General features: G+C 39.3%; 2 protein-coding genes across 3 annotated transcripts in view; one reads left to right on the top strand and one right to left on the bottom strand.

Moving 5' to 3' along the window:
- wrap73 (WD repeat containing, antisense to TP73) lies at nt 1–16,270 on the bottom strand. 2 transcript variants are annotated; one of them, XM_069689118.1, is made up of 13 exons: nt 16,170–16,270; nt 15,479–15,566; nt 15,165–15,317; nt 13,856–13,972; nt 6,480–6,552; nt 5,145–5,248; nt 3,809–3,895; nt 3,161–3,295; nt 2,698–2,775; nt 2,508–2,610; nt 2,292–2,417; nt 1,938–2,129; nt 1–666 (listed from the first exon to the last, which is right to left on the bottom strand). In XM_069689118.1, exons 2-13 carry the CDS (start codon nt 15,545–15,547, stop codon nt 554–556), a joined length of 1,350 nt encoding a protein of 449 aa, XP_069545219.1. In that variant the 5' UTR covers nt 15,548–15,566; nt 16,170–16,270; the 3' UTR covers nt 1–553. The 2 variants fall into 2 exon arrangements, with proteins under 2 accessions (XP_069545219.1, XP_069545220.1); XM_069689119.1 differs by lacking the exons at nt 15,479–15,566; nt 16,170–16,270 and having other exon boundaries at nt 15,104–15,257.
- Nucleotides 14,068–18,788, top strand: part of tp73 (tumor protein p73) — a 26,760-nt gene continuing 22,039 nt past the window's right edge. The window contains exon 1 of the mRNA XM_069689117.1: nt 14,068–14,133. Within this exon, the coding sequence (XP_069545218.1) occupies nt 14,102–14,133 (32 nt within the window). The 5' untranslated portion in view covers nt 14,068–14,101. The remainder of the gene's footprint in view (nt 14,134–18,788) is intronic.

Below are 18,788 nucleotides of genomic sequence, written 5' to 3' on the forward strand. Positions count from 1 at the left end.
AAACGTGCCTCATGTCTTTATTCATCAAGCACGTCCAACACCACAAACACAAGCGCTGAAAACTTTTCATTTCTTAACTGTAACTCTGCTACTGTGTTCATTGTCACAAGTGTCTGAAATACAAGCGGGTTTGATAAACCGAAAGGTTTTTTAGTAAATCGTTTCACAAAGCGTTATTTATGACAAAATTTATTCAAAATAATTACACATTTTCATGGTAACATACAAAATAGGCTACAGTGAAATCTATAAAACTTTGTAAACCTCAACATTCTCACAGTGTTTGCAACTCGTGCTGAAGTGCATTTTCATGTATTTAAAAAGTGATATTTATTCAAACGAGTCTGACAGAACTGGAGGAATGTCATCTCAGATTTTCAACTTGACAAGGAAAGGAACATCCCAGTAACCTGCACTGAGGGCCTTGAAAGGTTTGGTGAGCATAAAGTCCAGCATAAGAAAGTTGACATTTACAGGAGTGTTTCCATTGGTCCATTGGCCACATAAACTTCAGCTATAATCCATTTATTCTGGAGGGATGTGTTTTTGTGTTTTACTTGTTTTCCTGCTCAGTGTCCATGTAGCACAAACACAGCTGCTCCTTTCCAAGCAGGATCAGAGAGTCTCCGTTACAGTGCCAGATTAGGGACTGGACTTGAAAACCGCCTGGCAGGAGAGAAAGAGGGGTATATGTAATTAGAATGTATCACACAAAAACATGTTTAAGGTGAAATAAAGTCACTGTGCATTTTAAGAATCCACGTCAGCTATTTCTATAAAGCCGGAAGAAGTTTAACGCAAAGATGTTAGGGGTTTCCAAGTAAAATACACCAACGTTTCAAGTAAAAACCAAGTGCAAGGCAGCAAATGAGATATGCATCCTCTATGTAAACCTGAGATAGCGCAGGTTACTTCTATATGTACATAAAAAACGGTGAACAGAGTACTGGTTTCTGACAATACTGTAAGATTCACATCCATAAAGCAAGACCTTATATTGTACAATGTCTGATTGTACAATATGATGTCAACCCCAGATGTACCAGAGACATGGAGTACTATCTTCAAAGACAAATAACACGAAGACCTGCAGCAGATGGTGTGGCCCGATCAAAACCCTAATCTCAACAGTCTGGGAGTCAGTCTGGGATTAAATGAAGAAACACAAGCAAATGACACAGACTAAATTTACAGACTAAATTCTCCAATATGAATGGAAATATCTACAGGAGTACAGTGGGGGGGTGGAAGTGTACCTAGGAAAACTGGTGGTAGTCAAGATGAGTTGCAGCCAGTTGAATCTGCTTTGAACCATTTTAATCTTTAATTGAGTCTAACAATGACTCATCCTGTTCCTGCAATGGCTGAATTTAAGGGAAGTAAAGGTCTCTAAGGTTAACAAGGCTTGTTTCCCCTATATTGCGTAGTTCAGATTTTGTGTAATGCTAGTTTGATGCCCTTTTGTATCTTTTCACTATTTTAATTTTATTTGCAGTTTGTAAGATGATATATTTGTGTGACTGTTGGACTCTTGCTTTTGCTTTTATTGTCATGTGCTCACAGAGTGCCACTACAAGAGTGCCCGGTGAAAAATAAATAAAGGTTCAATGGAGGAAAAAAAATCCATCCTTGGGGATTATCAGTCTTCCCCTTAAATAGAAAAGAACATTTGAGAGTGATGGGAGTAACAAACAAAAAACAGCAGCAAGCCCTTTAGTCAAATGTTATACCTAAATGATTTCAGTGTTTAATAGTGTATCAGTCTTGAAATGGTGACCCAATGCTGCCACCATGTAGACTTTGACCTGTTCAGCTGACATAAAAAAGATGAGAAGGTCATTAGAGTGCACTGGCTCTCCTCCATTGGAGAACAATATGATAAAGCTGTGTATTCCAGCTACCGGTGAGTTGTAATTCTTCGTGCTCTAGCATGTTACCTTCAGTGGGGACCTGAACAGAAACGCAGCCTCCCGGGGACCAGAGGTAGAGTTTGGTGTTGCCGGTACACAGCGCCAACCGGGGGCGTCGGGGGTCCCACTGAAAGCAACGTACAGCAGCTGTCTGCTCCAACACAGCCTCCAGGCTCATCCTCTGCATGTCCCACACCCAGACAGCACTGGCCATGTTGTCTACAGTGAGAGAAACACAGATACACATTCAAAGCCACTCTCAGCTTTGAAATACTAGCATTAAAGTTACACATAAAAGTTCATGCTTGTGACAAATGTAGGCTCTATTACAGTTCTGGGTGCTCACCATGAAGGTACAGAAGAAGAGCTGTGGAGTCTTACCATTTTTAGTGGCTAGATATCGACTGTCTGAGCTGAACGCTAAAACAGAGACACCAATCTTGGGGTTGGCTCGGTCTGGGTCTGGTTTGACCACGGTCATTTGGACTGGCAGTGGGCAGATCTCATCTGGATGTGGCAACAACAAGTTTTTGATCAGACAAAATTGATCACTTGTCCTCGGTAGATGTAATCGAATACTGGACGCTGCTGACATACATTTGCTTTGGGTGTTGAAAAGGGTGGTGCCAATAGTGATGTTGTGTAGCGATATTTCTTCACTGCCAACAGCTGCCCGCCTCTCCACTTCCTTATACACAGTCTAGAAATACATCCAGCAGTAAATAAACGGTAAATAATTCAACTGCAATGTCTTCAAGGTTCACCATGAAGGCTTAATAATACTCACAGCTTTAGTGTTATCGATAGTTGCAGGGTGCTCAAACTGTGTGATTTTCTTCCATGTGATGTGATTTAGGATGCGAACCTGACATGGAGGTATGAAAATCTTTTGTCATTTATTTTGTAGTCATATTGACATGTACACAACAAATTCTAGGCAAGAAAAAAAAAAGTTGTCTGACACTATGGATTATTAATACTCTATTTTCAGAAAAGATTAGAACCATTTCTTAAAGGTAAACTTCACCAATTGTACACATCAAAGTCTGTTTACAGGTCTTGGGGAGCATAACGACATACTGTATGTGAAACAAGTAGTGTGAGGTTACGGAGGGAGCTACAGGAAATCTGCTGCTGTCGAAGACTAGCAAATTTGAAAATGAAAAAAAAAAAAAAAATCTGGGGATGAAGAGTTTGAAATATGCAATCATCAGCAAAGCAGCAATAACTGTCTATGAGATTGCCCATACTTTTTCATCAAAGCTGCCAATGGCCAGGAACTGACTGCTGGGGCTCCAGGACACAGACTTGACACCCAGCGACCACTCATAGGCACTGTAGGTTGACAGCAACCGGCCATCCAAAGAATACAGCAAAACCTTGTACTGTGGACAGACAGTACACACATGCATGAAACAACAGTACAAACAACAATGGTTTTTTTTTCTTGCTTTGCTAGTACTAAAGTGTAGCAGTTATTCAACAGCAGACAGCTTCATCAATAGCTGGATTTTATTCATGGGCTTCATTGTTAAATTTAATACCATCACTGATGATAAGCAACATTTGCTTTGCTGGGATCCCTTTGATTGAACTCATATGTTATAAATTTCTGTCACTATTTCTTGTATCAATGCTTACATATGGGCACTTGTACTTGTCATAATATACTGTATAATATGATGTCACAAACTGATGATGATATTGTGGTTGTCTACTTTAATGCTGGTTTTTGACTGTTTTCATACACCAGAGAATTCAACTCTTAACTGACCATTCTTGGCTGTGTGCTTCAGTTTCTACCAGTGCATCTTACATACTGATCCATGGAAAGTCCAGTTCCTGCTCAACTAAGCCATCAGGATGATTTTTTTTATTCTATTGTTAAACAGACTAACCTCTAAACAGTTGTCCCACACTGCCAGCACACAGCCATTGGGAGACCACTCCAATCCTGCCACGTCCTGTGTCTCCGTCTCAAAATGCTGTGAAAGATTTCAAATACATTTTAATTAAATTAGACTACACATTTACACACAAAAAACACAAACTCTTTGTAACATAAATTCTCTCTAAAAATTTAGGACAATTAAAACACTTTCAGAATTTTGCAAAACCAAAGAAAACTCAATTTAAACTGTTCAATTGTCAGGGTTGGACATTGTATACTGATGAGCCAAAACATTATGACCACTCACAGATGGAGAGCAGACATCTGCAATATATTAGGCAGTAAATTCATATTTTGTTCTCATTGTCAGCGTGTTGGATGTGGGAGTAAACAGGTGTGCAGACCTTAGTATTTTTGAAAAATGCTAAATCATTTTGGCCAGACGTCTGGATCAGAACATGTCACAGTGACGCTCACATTCAGAAGTGATGATTACCTTCTGACATTAGTCCAACAAACCAGTGGTGTTGGACACACAAGGCTCATTTATGTGAGTAGGCAACAAAGGCTATCCCATCTGGTCCAAACTGATAGCTAAAAAATAAATCTTAGTATCTGCCAGTGGGCCTGGCTACTTCCACTGCAGCGACAGTGAAAGTAGCCTGTTGAGGTCTTTCAATCCAAACATAAAATTAATTGTTTCGCCATAACTTTAAAAAGGATTTGACTTGAAATGACACTGTCAGTCTACCACTGAAAGCACCTACTATGGGCCTGTGAGTGTCAGTGTCTGGTCTGATGAATCAATTTCTCTTCAACTATTTACCTGGGCAAAGACTTGCTGAGAGGTTCTGCTTGGAAACCCTGATCCAGGCATTGATGCGGACGTCACTAAGATATGTGCCACCTACCTAAACATTGCTGCAGACCATAAATGCTTCATCAGACCATGCACACGTCTCATGGAAATGGTACTCTCCAATGGCTTTGAACTCTTTCAGCAGGATGATGTGCCACACTCCACACATTGTTCAGGAACAGTTTGAGTAACATGAATACGGGCATATAGTCGAGCCAAATTCCCAAGATCTCAATCTGATCGAGCATCAGTGGGATGGGCTGAAACAACAAATCTGATCTGCACTAACTTGCAACTTACAGAATCTTAAGTATTTGACATCTTGATGTCAGGCACTGGAAACTTGGTGGGCTGGAGCCATTTTTAACAGTAAATGGCATACAACAGTATATCTGGAAGGTGGTCATACTGTTTTGGTTAATGAGTGTATATTTGTGCATAGAAATGGCCATAAAAGCAAATTAAAATGAATTGTCCTACTTACCCTGAGTAAATGCCAGTCATCACACACAAATATACTGACATAATCTTTGCAGTCCCGGCGTTCAGCCAAAGCCATATAGCACCCATCTCTGCTGAAATCTAAACCTGTGGGTGAAAGATGATGGCAGAAAGCAACAATTTTAAAGAAAACTACTGGTTGTGGCAGACGATCAATAATAACAATAATAATGGCATGGGATCAGTATTTACATGGATTGTGGCTTCCTTCTTACAATTTATGGCCAGTCAGCACTGTCAAACATAAATAAATTATACAAGTTCAAGTTGTCATTTCTTGTTTCACGTCTAATTCTAGACATGTGAAAGAAAGCTGAACTGTTCTGTACAGACTTCACACACGTGTTTTAGATTTGGCTAAATTGCCATTTGAAGAAAAAATAATTTCATTGAAAGCAAGGTTGTTATAGAAAAGTGCATTTGTATATATCGTTTATGGTTGAAAGGTATACAAGTAGGCACAGGAAGCCCTTGGGTATTTTCACATTATTATATCTGACCCTCTTTAAAAAAAAAAACACTCGGACACCCCTGGGTTTTGATGTATAATCACGAGTACGATAAAGATTGTGTAATGAAAATAAAACCATTTCAGCCACATTGGACTTAAAAATAAAGTAAACGTAAATCAAATTAAAATTTAAAAAACGCAATCCAGAAGTTTGAATACAAGTTTATGTTCCTGTAATTGATCCCTATCGAGAGCAATTGTATCGACCTTATAAGTTAAAGTATACATCATGTTTTTAATATTCAGGTTTCAGTCTATTCAACACACAAAAGTTGATTTATTTGAGGTTTACTCACAGCAGCATGGGAAATAAACAAAATATAAAATATATTTTAATCTTTGATCAAAATATGTTTTCGTATTGGCTGGAAACATTTTTATCTTCTGATAACGGAATATGTAATCTCATGGCTTCCAGTGTATTTCATGAAAAGTAATTATTTGATTCTTTGGCACCATCAAGTCTTTGGTATGCAACTATCATGGCCATATTATTTATATGACAGCTCTGAAGATACATGGGTCACAGAGGGGAATAGTATTGCATGTGGAAAATGGGGAGAGCCATAGACAATCATTTTTCCACTAGTTGATGACAGGCCTGTTATGAAGAGCATGCCCCATTTACTGAAGAGGGGCACAGCTGTCAGCAGAGAGGACCATAGTTTGGCCGCATATCCTGGGTTGTGCCACAAGGTAAAGAACGGCATGTGATTCATGGGGCATGCCGAGGCACTCAGACTGCTGGTCGTGTCCTCAGGTACTCTGGTAGTACATATAAACTCATAATATCTCTCTCATACTCACCCTTCTGACATGCTTTGGGATATTTGATGTAAGACACAGCTTTGGTGCACAGGGACCAGACGGTGACTCTCAGCTGTCAAGGCAACAGAAGAAAGAAAGAAAAGAAAGAGTAAATTATCTCTTAAAAATAATGACAAACATTACACAGCCAAGTCGCAGAAAGGTAATGAATGTACTTAGTGAAATTACAAATTTCAGTGATTCTGAGATCTATCGGTCTTCTGTAAGAAATTCAGAGGTGTTAGTTTGACTTAGTGACAGCTGCATATGGCTAATAGGTGTCAATAGAAACATTAAAAAGAGGTCAATCAACCTGGGCACCAGCCAGATGAAGGCCTATAAGTGCTCCTCCACACTCAAACATGTGGCAGATCCAGACTACAGTCCACCATGCATTTTAATGGCTGTGGGCAGACTGCCTTATGTCTTTGAAGAGGTAACTCTCTGTGAGGGATATGAGACACTTACATAATCCGTCCATAATTAGATGGATAGCTCGGTATGGCTAAGTGTGTCGAGTGTTGTCTATCACTGTACTTCCACTGGGAATGAGCACATATGTTTAAGAGTTTCAATCATTGACAGGGACCTTAAGAGGTTATACATATAAAATTAACATATACAAAACAACATCTCAAAATACAACAGGAAAATGAGGGCAGCCCGTTTAGTAGCCAAGATGTAATGTAAGACATGTTTGCGACAAGTGTGACCAATTAACAGCAAGTTGTGTCACCAACAAGTTGTGTGCATTCTCACAAATGCCAAGCAGCGCCAAAGAATAACTATCTAACCACAAGTCGGCACAACAAAGAGACCACACGTGTTAATACTTGGTTTTGACAGCAGTAAGACTCTTGCCAACAAAAGTAGGTGGCACTCAGCCAGCAGTGTAGCATATCTTAACCCAAGGAACAGTATGATACGCAGTGTCTTGCCCTTCAAGAAAAGGATCACCAGACAGTCCTTGGCACACTGTTACAGAATCTGTGGTTTGTACTACTGTACAGCTGCCGTGGTGTTAAGGTGTTCACAGGGTGAGTTGTTGCTCCAATCTTCTGTTAACAACTAACAGGCTAAGAATGACAATAGGGAAATGCATTATATCTGAGTAATAAATGTGACTCAGAGATAATAAAAGGACATCTAGAGTATTTGCATGGACATTCATGTTCTACAGTGTATTAGATTGGCATAGTTCCATTGTTGATGGTTCACTCATCTCTTAAATACAGTGTATGACTGAGGTCATTAAGAAACTGGGTCGCACAATGTGGAAACAAATTCAGAAGCAAATCTGGATGCTAGAAAAATTGTCTGGCTCTTGTATCCATTGATGCATTGAGGAGAACTGGATATCGTAGACAAAGATGGAAGTTGCTGACTGGTGCATCACGTTTTATTCTGCCTCCTCGTGCTTCCGTAATTAGAATTTTGGCTGCAATTATACTGGTACTCTTTCCATTCAAAAACAAGATCTGCTGTTGTGAAGACATCGTCTTAAATGAGGGCCAATGGAGTTAAACATTATGCGTGTAAGCTAGCAGACCGGAAATGTTTCTTATTCTCGTGAAATTTAAGGGGAAAATATTTTACACTATTCTGAAAATTCTTAGCAATATCATAGCCAGATATTCTGGGTCGAAATAATAATGACAATCTTTTAAAAAAAAAAAACTTTTGTCAGGAAAGCTTTAAGCTTACACTTAGGCAGATTTTTGCATTTGTGAATGTGCAGTGTAAAAAAGACTTTCATAGTGTCCTGACAGACATGTGAACTGGGCCAATTCTGTCACCTAACTGGACTGAAGTGTCCACCCTCCTGTTTGGTCAAGACATCCAGCTGTGTAGGCTCTGTAATAACACCTCACTGAACACTTCCTGGACATCCCCTCAGACATAGTGCCATGGCAACCAGTATCAACACTGCTCAAACAAAAACACACTTACACATCTTAGATGCCTTGAAGCCACCACATAGGGGATGTTGGGAGGTCAAGACCCGAAGGCAGTGTAACTTTAAACTGGCAGGAGGAAGGGTAGCATGAGGAAAATAGGTGGGAAATGCTTTTCCATGTGGGATGGTACGCAATAAGATCCTTAGTTGGTAAAGCTACCCTTTAGATGAAGTATCCTCAGCAAAGGTGAGCAGCAGCTTGGGAATGGGGGCTCTGGACTTGAGAGTGGTGTGAAAAGGCAAAACTCTACTACAGCAGCTGTTGTTTATCCATCAGAGTTAGATGTCAGGTGCTGGGGTTAGCATAACTGTAAGTGGTGATCACTACCAAATGCAATTACAGATAAGAACATCTTTTTTTGTTTGATCACTGTTGTGATCATTAACACGCACAATGATTAACCATTAGGAGATGCTTCCTAAGGTTCCTTGACACCTTTACCAAGTGGGGTGGTATTGAGGGTTTTATAAATACAAGTGTTTACTGTTACATACTATGACAGTAAACAAAAGGAACTGCATTACACAGCATTTCTATCTGGCTGCAATAGCTGTGCTCACTTCAGACTGTAAATAAAAGTGATACAAATAATTTGCCATGTTATGACAAGACCATCTTCTTAAGATGCTGCCAAATAGAACAATTGTGGCTCAATTCTACCACTCCATCTATTTAGTATCTATTAGCAAGTGTTCATAACAAGAAAACCACAGAATTAGGGAGGATTCCCAACTGGACAGTCTGTGGGCAACATGATAACTACGATCAGTTGTAGACGACTGTTACTGACAGCAACCTGGAATAAAACCTATCCATCAGCCATTCTTGCTGCACGCCGAGGCGAGTGCAAGAGAATGGGCAAGTGCATTTGATGCCATCTAGGCCTATCTGTCATCAGTGGATTAGACTGTAGGCATTCCACATAGGAAGCTATCTCAAACCAATATAGCCTATTTCTCCTGTTACAGCCTCATGATTCTACCAAGGAACTGGAGCCTCTCAGCCCACATCGGGTATGGGTGAGCTATTGTCCCATGTTGCAGTGCACCAGCTGCCAACATTTACAGTTTAGTCCAGTAGCATTGTTGCCAACAATGCTACACATTAGAAAGGCTCCAGCTGCACCAGCAAAGAACGCTACTGCTAATCCAATCCCAACAATGTAAAAACCATTAGAGAAGTCAAGCTCAGCAATGTCCTTGGCTAGAGTTTTTCCACCCTCAGTTCATCACCCCTCAGTTGGTAAAGGAGGATAAACATGGATGTGTGAGTGGCATTTTGTGAGGTCCTAAGATGAATGATTGGAATTCAAATAGGAGACGACTTGCGTGAAGTCTCACAATACATTGGCAAGGTTTCAGCAATGTGACTTTCTATTAAATCTATGACAGCTGTTTTTTGACTTCTGCAAAAACAAAGTAGTTGAAAACCAAAGTACCTTGAAGCTTAAAAAGAACTGCATTGCACAGCATTTCTATCTGGCTAGAATAGCTGTGCTCACTTCTGGTGTGTCTAGGGCTGCCCCTAAAATCTCTGATCGCACCAGAGACCAACATACTATATCACTTTTCTATTGCCATATTGTCAGTTGTGAGCGAATAATTGTTGTATGCCTAAAAGTTAGAAAATCTGAAGATATTTTTGCTGGGGTTAAAAAACAAAAAACAAAGACAGCCAGCCGTACACATGCAGCTAACTAAGCACATTTACTGACACATACACAGACAGACAAACACATACACAGAGGCTTGATCCACACCACAGGCAGCTGTCCCTAAACAAGTTAATATAGCAAGCTGTTTATGAGTGGGGGTGAAATTTAAGCCTGACACGAACACCCGTCTGGCACAGCCTTAATGAAATCTTGGGCTGGGGTGAAGGTAAGTTCAGTGGGCTCCTTGGCATTATAAACAGTGACTATTTTTCCTTTGTTAAATTGGTTTTGAAAACTCTACAACAAAAGGATGCTCAGTAAGCAGTACTTACACCTGCTACTTATATGTAGCCGCTGATAAAGGATCTCAAAAACAGCATGGTTTTTGAATGAGCAACACAAAAGCTGATAGATGTTGAGATGTGAACTACGATAAAAACTTGCTAGTGTTGTTAAAACATAAAAAATACACATTACTGGCAAGGATTAAATAATAGAGCCACTACCGCAGCAGTCAAAGTTCAAACAATGACCACATTCAACCAAAGGATAACAAGTCACAGCCAGGCAGGGCAGCTGCAGCTGCGCTCACAACCAGTGGCTGATGCTGTCTGAGATCGACCTTTTAAAATGAGTAATGAGCACTAAATGCACCACATAAAGTATCACATGATCTCTCCTCTCCGCAGCATCTGCAGAGTATTATAACTAGACTGGACCAACATACCAACTGTTCAGATCAGAAGGAATGCAAATCTTATTGCAAGGGAACACCAAAGTACTGAGAGGTACAGCAAAAGTAATTCAGCAAAACAATTCCCCACTGAGACCTTCGGGAGGCTCCGTTTGAATGAGTATAATAATGCGTCTGTAATATAAAGGTGCGCCCGGTACCTCCACAGTGTTTTGCTCAAAGCTGTTTAAAATATTGATTGAGGGTGGTTTGCTTGAACAAAATTCAACCATTCATTAATTATCCTCAGTGAGACTTAAAGGTTAGATGTGTTAAATGAAGCAGAGTGTCATTATCTGACTTGTATATATCATTTACCAGTGGCAGCATCAGTACAGGGTTACCAATCTCAAGAAACACAAAACACTGTGAGATGACGGTAATAAGGAACAAATGGCTGTCTCAGAAGGAGGAAAAATCCCCCCTGCAAAAAAATCTGAAAAGGTATTTGTTGGCAACACGAGTGAAGTGCTGCAAATAACAATGATTCTTTTATTAGAGATTAATCTGCATATTCTTTTTTATATTAATAAATGTCAATAAAATGTGCTTTTTTTTTCAAGTCATAAGTCACCATACTGCTTGCTTTGCTGGACGAAAACTCCAAAATACTTAAAACAAAACTCCACTTTGCTATGGCATAAGTCAAATGAAAAAAACTCAAGTGTGTTCAACCGAGGAGGGAGAAAGGAATGTCTGACATGTTGCTGGAGAGACTACTTCAGAAAAACTGATTACAGTGGTAGATAATTTGTTGTCAGTTGATCAACTAATCATCTAAACATAAATGACAGCAAGCAGTTAAAGGGGTCATGGGTTGACGTGACGGCTTTCACATATCACAAGTCATTTGACACAGAAACATTTAGGAGAAAGCAATGTTGATATTGATCACGTCAAATTGCCCGCCTAAACATAAAATAACAGCAAGTCAATGTGCACTCAGACTGTCCTAAAACAGAAAGGAAACTGCACTCTTTCAAACCTTCTTCCTTTTTTTTTTTTCTTTGGAAGATGCAGACACAAAGCAGCCATGCCACAGACATTTGCACTCCTTGCACCCTTCTCCAGACCAGACACAGTTGTGTGTTGGACCACAACACCTGTCAAATGATTCCTGGAGTCAGGTTCAGCATGACAGACGCAGTCCACCATGGTGCCCCCTTCATATTCCACATGGCCTGAGGGTAGCTGCTATATCTTCTCACCCCTTACAACACATGCTTACTATGGAGCGAATATATAACAGGAATTGGGGGGCACAGAAAAGAATTAAAGACATCTTTACTAGTCTGGGTTTAGTTTTGCAGACTTGCATAAACCACACTAAATAGCACCTCCCTCCCCAGATCAGGTTTTAGGCAGTTACAGAAGCTATACAAAAATAGTGTTTGTTACATGTACATTAAAAAAAATTTAAGTGTGTAAAGTAATGGAATGAAATATTTTAGGTAGTGAATACGTAGATGTCTGCCCTTCTTATAAAAAAGGGTCAATATGGTGTGAGCAAATTTTCACTTGTCACACACACTACTAAGGAATAATTCAATTTACTGGAATAAACTGGAGGAAAAAAAAAAATCAGCAATAAGCAGTACTGCCAAAGTCAGTCTACTGTTGCATGTAGTGTGCCACAAGGTTTGATTCTAGGTTCTTCACTGCTCACTGTGTATAATATAATTTTTTAAGTCTTGATTCACAAAAAACACAAAATTCCCATCCCATATACATATGCAGAATTTATTATAGACGTTTTATTTCAAAATGTTAAAAAAAAAAAAAACAGTGTCTCTTTTTTTTTTTTTTAAATGAACTAATTTAAGGGACTTTTATAAATATTGTTCACTCAACCTTAAGTAAAAAGTAAAAATTTATTTTAACTCATATCAATATTAGATTTTTTAAATATCTAATTTACTCTGAAAGATCCAGACTTGGAGCTATAATACAAACACTGTTTGTTGATGTCCTTTTTACATAAGGGCCAAAAACTACACCAGTTCAGAGGCTTCATATAAAGCTGCAAGTAGGATCAGTACCAACAATTTGTGTAAGCAAAGGACAAAAATGCTGTGTATTTAAAAATAATCTGATTCACAAAGCCATGTTCAAACAATTCAGCATGCAATGTCTTCATTTAAATCACATCATCAATTTAAAAATGTGCACATGTGGACAGGCCCTATATTCCGCCCACTATACTTGCATCGTTAACCATAAACGGTCAATGCAAAACCATGAATAGTGATCTACAGATTGTACCCAGGGGAAGGGTGTTACAAGCAAACTAATGTTGGAAACACTGATGGCTGCTGGCTGCGCAGTCAATTCCACAAATCTGGAAATTCCAGAAATTAAACAAAGTGGTCAGATTTGGAGGTAGATGCCAGAAAGTGTATTGCTGCAAATGGTCATCTGTTAATAGATGTCTGAATAAACTACGCACTTAATATTTGGCACCAAATATGCACAGAATTCAAATCTTCTCTGATTGTCAACGTAAATGGTATAGTGCATCCTGGCATCATCCTTTCCTTTAATCAACTATTTAAACTCTTTAAAAGCGATTGTCTTTTAGACTTTTGGAAAAACAATTTACATAATTGTTACATCAATTTGTCTTATCATGGCTTGAGTGGTCTGGGTGTTTTTACCTTTTTTATTTCACTGATTTTAATTTTTCTATTGTTTTATGTTTATGAGTAACAGATCATCATTTAAAGGAGTTGCTGCCAAAGAAAACTCCAGATCCACATCGGAGGGGCACATATACATTGCACCAATGCTCCAGAGGTACTTGAGACCCATGTATGACAGGACGCTAACAGGAGAGGAGCTATGAAATCAGGCTGAATACATGCAGCAGGTGGGGGGGGTGCAGGGGCAGTCAAGAAAGGCTCTGGTGTCTGGCTATTTTCAGGTCCCCCTTCCTTGCGGGCCAGCAACAGTTGAAACCAGACAAGCATATGTATAAACACACTTCCATGTGCATGAATGCACGCACACATGCACAAACCAACTTCACACTTACATGGAACTCAGTGGTGTTGAGAATGTGACGTCCATCTGGACTCCAGCGTGAGGAGACTAGTCCTATTGAGCCCTCATCAATCTTACAGTGCCAGTCCGGCTGTTCGAGAGACCACACCTGAAGAAAAAGACAGAGAGAAGACGGAGGGACAGCCATCGGCCATTACTGATGACATCCCTCACACACATCCTGCAGCTTTCTCAAACTTGATTTCCAACAATAAGAAACACTCAAGAGACAGAAACCATGAAAGACTGGCGCTGGATACCCCTTCAAAGGTAAGCTACTTATGATGCACACAAAACTAATTTTCTAATTTCATCACTAAAGTGACAGTAAACATGACTAATTCAGTCTGTCTGTTGGGATGCAAGTATATAAAAAGAGGTGAAGATTCATTCAAAAGTAGGATTTTTTTTTTCTGTATTTTTTTCTTAAAAATCATTTTTGATCTTATTAAAATAAAGATGAACTAGTGTTAAAAACACAGGAGAAATAAATAGCTTGGTTATAGGGTCATTAAAAGACGTACAGTACGCCGCATGTAGGAAACCTAAATGAATGTAAATGAAGGATAACTGTTACTGTTAAAACAGGTACTGTATTCTTTTATTTTGTTAAACAGTGAATTTAATTTGAAACAGCAGCCTCCGGGTCTCAGATTTCTGTTGTGCATCCCTTTAAATCTTATGTATGGTCTGCATATTTAATCAAAGCAAAAACAATAAATACGTGTAATCAAATTATTTGATTATTTTCCATACTGAAGTACTTTTTGAGATTCCATTTATACAGAAGAAAAAAATATCTAAAGCTTGAAGCTATATGCAGCGTTGTGAAATATGGTTCAAGGTGTTTAGAAAGCACTTTAAAGAATAAAACAAACTAACAATTTAACTACTTCTAAAATAAGAATGTGGTTGTGAGTTGAAGCAGGACATGTCTGAAGCATCTGCACAATTTGAAATAAATTGACTTTTACAAACCTTACTCAAACTCAAAACACTGCCAAGATGCAGAATGTTTGTTCCAGAGAGGAAATACTGTTTTGGCATTTGATTACATAATTCATAAATTTGGGGAAGGGGTGAACTACTGTCCTTATGACCTTTAGTAGTTTGAGCACTTCAGTATTTAGTACTAAGTTTATATGGATACTCTATGACAAAAGGCAAAAGTCCTCAATATTTTTTGCTCAAAAGAACAATTAATGAATCGTTAAAAGTATTTAACTAGCAGACTGATCACCTGCATTTATACGAAACGCTGAGAGATATACACACATTACTGTCCTCTTCTCATCAACTACCTGTACCAGTCCTCTCTTGTACATAGCACAGAGAATAAAGAGAGAGTCAGAAGACCAGTCCATGTGGGAAATCTGGTCCAGGCAGGTGTAGAGCTGCAGGATCTGCAAGGTGCTCACATCTCGCACCACCAGCCTATACTGCACACAGGTGGCCTGAGGAGTGAAGCAAAGAGAAGAATCAGACAGGAAAAAAGCAACACCTTCACTTTTATCCACGTGTAACTGGTAACCTAAAAATGGCAATTAAAAAGCCCAATTTCTCCTGCATTAAACAAAACGCATAACATCACAAAGAATGCAACTCAGATACTGACCATGCATCTCCCATCTGGGGAAACTTTACAGAGCTGGTTGGTTTGCTTGAAGACCTCAGAGAAATTCATCTTCCAGTCAAATCTGTTCCTGTACGAAAAACGAGTAGAGTACACGTTACAATTTTTTTAAAAAAAAAAAAAAAAGAAACCCAAATCAGTTTCGTCCCATCTTTTAACAGCTTTGACCGAGGATCACTCAGCTGACGGAGTTTCCAAATATTAACACGTGATGGCGCCATAAGTCCGATAAATAAACACACAATGGGCGCAGTGAATAGACAAACACACAAGAGCAGATCTTCTCTCGTAACAGACGTACTGATCATCCAGAGGAGATAAAACCCACTTCTGTTGGAGAACACGACGTCAGCAGAAATAAACAGCTACAAGTGGCTAACTTGAGTTAGCATAGCTAGCTGACTTGCAAATATAAGAAGCGACTCCAGCAAAAAAATTAAAAAAAAAAAAAAAAAAAGCAATTCTACATTACTTGTTTCATTGACAGTCTCTCTCCCTTTGTGTCAACATATTAAACTGGTGGGTTGATGAGAGACGAGTGCGCTACATGCTAACGGTAAAATTAGCTGCTCCACTAGCTGTCACTGGGCTCGCTGGCATATAACTCTACTAGCAACTCGGCGGGCATCGTTGGCTAACCGTCAAAACCTTCTCATTCAATCGCGACACTTACTTCTAACGTCACTTGTGCTGCGTGTGTCGATTAAACAAGAGACGCGAAAAGTGTTTTGCTCCACATGACTGCCTTCAGGGCACACGCACTGTGCATCCAACTGTTGCTAGTTTGTTTGTATGAACACATGACGCGCCACCAGTGCGGTCCAATCACCGTCCTTCTGCGGCGCTTTGCCTTCTGGGAAATGTAGTTCATTGTTGTGTTGTTTTCAGCGTGTTTTAATGTGTAACAGTTTAATACAAACCTGTAGGCAACCATATTTTTCTATTGCATTGGCTCGTAATGTGATATTATCATATAGATTTAAACTATTTTGGTTTTTTTTTTTTTTTAATTGCCCTAAACTCTATTCCAATTGATTTTTATTCGTCACCGTTTTAAAGCTCGTGGATTATGTTACGTTCACATGAACCTGACTTGTAGTCTAAGTGGCCCGCACAACAGTTTAAATAGTGTTTGTGTGAGCCAAAAACAGTCCTTGTGCTGAGTTGAAAAAGGTTTCCCGCTTATGTGCGGCCAAACCGCGCTACCGCCTCCCTGCTCCGCTTCACGTCCTCCTCGGTTTCCTTCAGCAAAGCTCACACTTCTCTGAACAGCTTGCAAATCAGTTTTCCTCTTGTTTCCTCGAGGTTAATTTTGTTTCTCCGTAAAGTCAATAATCTCCAACCACTGTTATCATTCGGTCAATTTTTCACCTTTTCCTTGTTGATATTTTTGTATGGAGGGTCACTCTCCTGGCATGTTCGATAATATACAGACAGGTGCTCGTCGCAACGTAATACCAGGGTGTTTGGATTGGAATAATAACCTTCAGGTAGGCTACGTTTATTTACGTTTAATGAGCTAGGCTACCTACTATAGGCCTAATTGTATTGATGTGACATATATTCCAGTCATCAAAAACATTTTGCAAATTGGGACAATATTTGGTTAAAAGAAAAAAAAAAAAAGCCATTGACAGGAAAGTCTGAGCTGCCTATAGAATTATCAAAGACTGGGTAACAAAAATTTAAACATCACTTTTTTGTTGAAATAGTTTAGGTTATTTTGTTGATTTGAATTTGTAACTGCGTCGTTTGGGTATTGCTTTGTTAGGAGTCTGTATTGTAGACTATCAGTAGTCTAAGTAGACACAATATAATCAAAATCAATTGACAATAAAATAAAAAATAGAGGCGTTAGAGATAATCCCTTGTCTACATAGGCCTACACAATAGTCTATTTTTAGTTTTTATTGTTAACCCCAAATCCTGTTATGGTCCTATTTGAGCAAAAAAAAAAAAAAAAAAATCGAAAAGGTGTTGAAACTATTGGCTGGTTCAGTTTCATATTATTTATTACTATTCACAGTCAGTCATATTAACGTATATTATTGCATCTATATGCTTTGGTATTATAATACCTTTCAGTGTAAGGATTTCAAAGTAGGCTATATAGGGATAGAGCGACACCCAAACATTAGACTACTTCAGCACTCGACAACCCTTTCGATCCTCATGAAATATTTTACTTAGGCCTAAGGAGGATCGAATCTAAAACCATTTTTAAAATTAATTTCCTGTCAGATGGGACTGTGTATTTTCTCGCATAAAATGGCCCTTGGGACGGCAGTGTGCGTGTATGTGCGTTGTCATGGGTGCTGTAACCCAGGAGTGGAGACACAAAATAAAGACAGGTGAATATCAGAGAAGCACATTGTGAAATTTAAAAGGTTTGTGTGACATTTGGGCAAAGAACCAGCAGAGGCCGTGCGTTAAGTAACAGGATGTAGGCCTATCCTCGTAGGAAGTAATGGCCTAAATTGAAATTGAACACAATATTTCTGCATGACGTAGCCATACGTGAAATTCAATATTTTACCCAAACTCTTAATAATAATTGTCACGATTTTTAGTGCAAATTGAAATGACCAATTTTACCATGTTATATCATCTATCAATATAGGCACAACAACAAAAATCTATCTTTTTATTTGTCTTGATTTTGATTTTATAGGTAGCATACAAAATTAGACTTCGTGTTTTTACCTCTAGAATATAGCTATACTCCCACCCCATGTAAAAAGCGGACCAGAAGTTCTGAAAGATGTAGGCCTCAGTGTATCGAGGTTGAGTTAAATAGTGAGTGTAGCTCCTTCCCAGTGGTGCAGGTAAGTGAAAGTCGTCTGTGTCCAGGTGGAATCCCAATTAAGATGCGGAGCAGAGCTCTGAGAACAACTCGTTTTTCCTACCGCTCGTCCTGCAGTGACACTTTGCCAGATCCTATGTGCAGCATACGAACTGATCTGGGATCTGACCAGACGGCACTGAGGGACGAACTGGGAATGGGAACTGCTTTCTGCGGCGGCAGACACGTCGAGAACAGCGGGAACACGCAGCCACACAGCTGCGCAATCCCAAATGTTACGTGCGTGTGCGTGCTGCTGGCCATTTCAACATGTAGTCTATATGTCCAATTCTGTTTTTATGTCATGTTAATTGGATCATTTGACATTAATCAAAGGCCAGTTTAAATGTGTGGCAATGGCCACAAGATTAGTTGTAAGAACAGCCTTTGTTCAGCAGTCGTGACATCACTTCAGATGTTTACTTGGCTGCATATCTTCAATCGATTCAG

The sequence above is a fragment of the Brachyistius frenatus genome, unplaced genomic scaffold (genome assembly GCF_029030835.1).
Source record: "Brachyistius frenatus isolate BFR_SWC_R1_liver_20210118 unplaced genomic scaffold, ASM2903083v1 Contig_6, whole genome shotgun sequence".
In the NCBI taxonomy this organism is placed as follows: domain Eukaryota; kingdom Metazoa; phylum Chordata; class Actinopteri; family Embiotocidae; genus Brachyistius; species Brachyistius frenatus.

Bases quoted from the DNA above. Each gene is read 5' to 3' on its own strand.
- wrap73 (XM_069689118.1), bottom strand. From the start codon at position 15,547: ATGAATTTCTCTGAGGTCTTCAAGCAAACCAACCAGCTCTGTAAAGTT. The intron at 15,318-15,478 runs GTCAGTATCTGA...TTCACTCCTCAG, and splicing joins CCCCAGATGGGAGATGCATG to GCCACCTGTGTGCAGTATAG. The intron at 667-1,937 runs GTAACATGCTAG...CTCTCCTGCCAG, and splicing joins TGTTCAGGTCCCCACTGAAG to GCGGTTTTCAAGTCCAGTCC.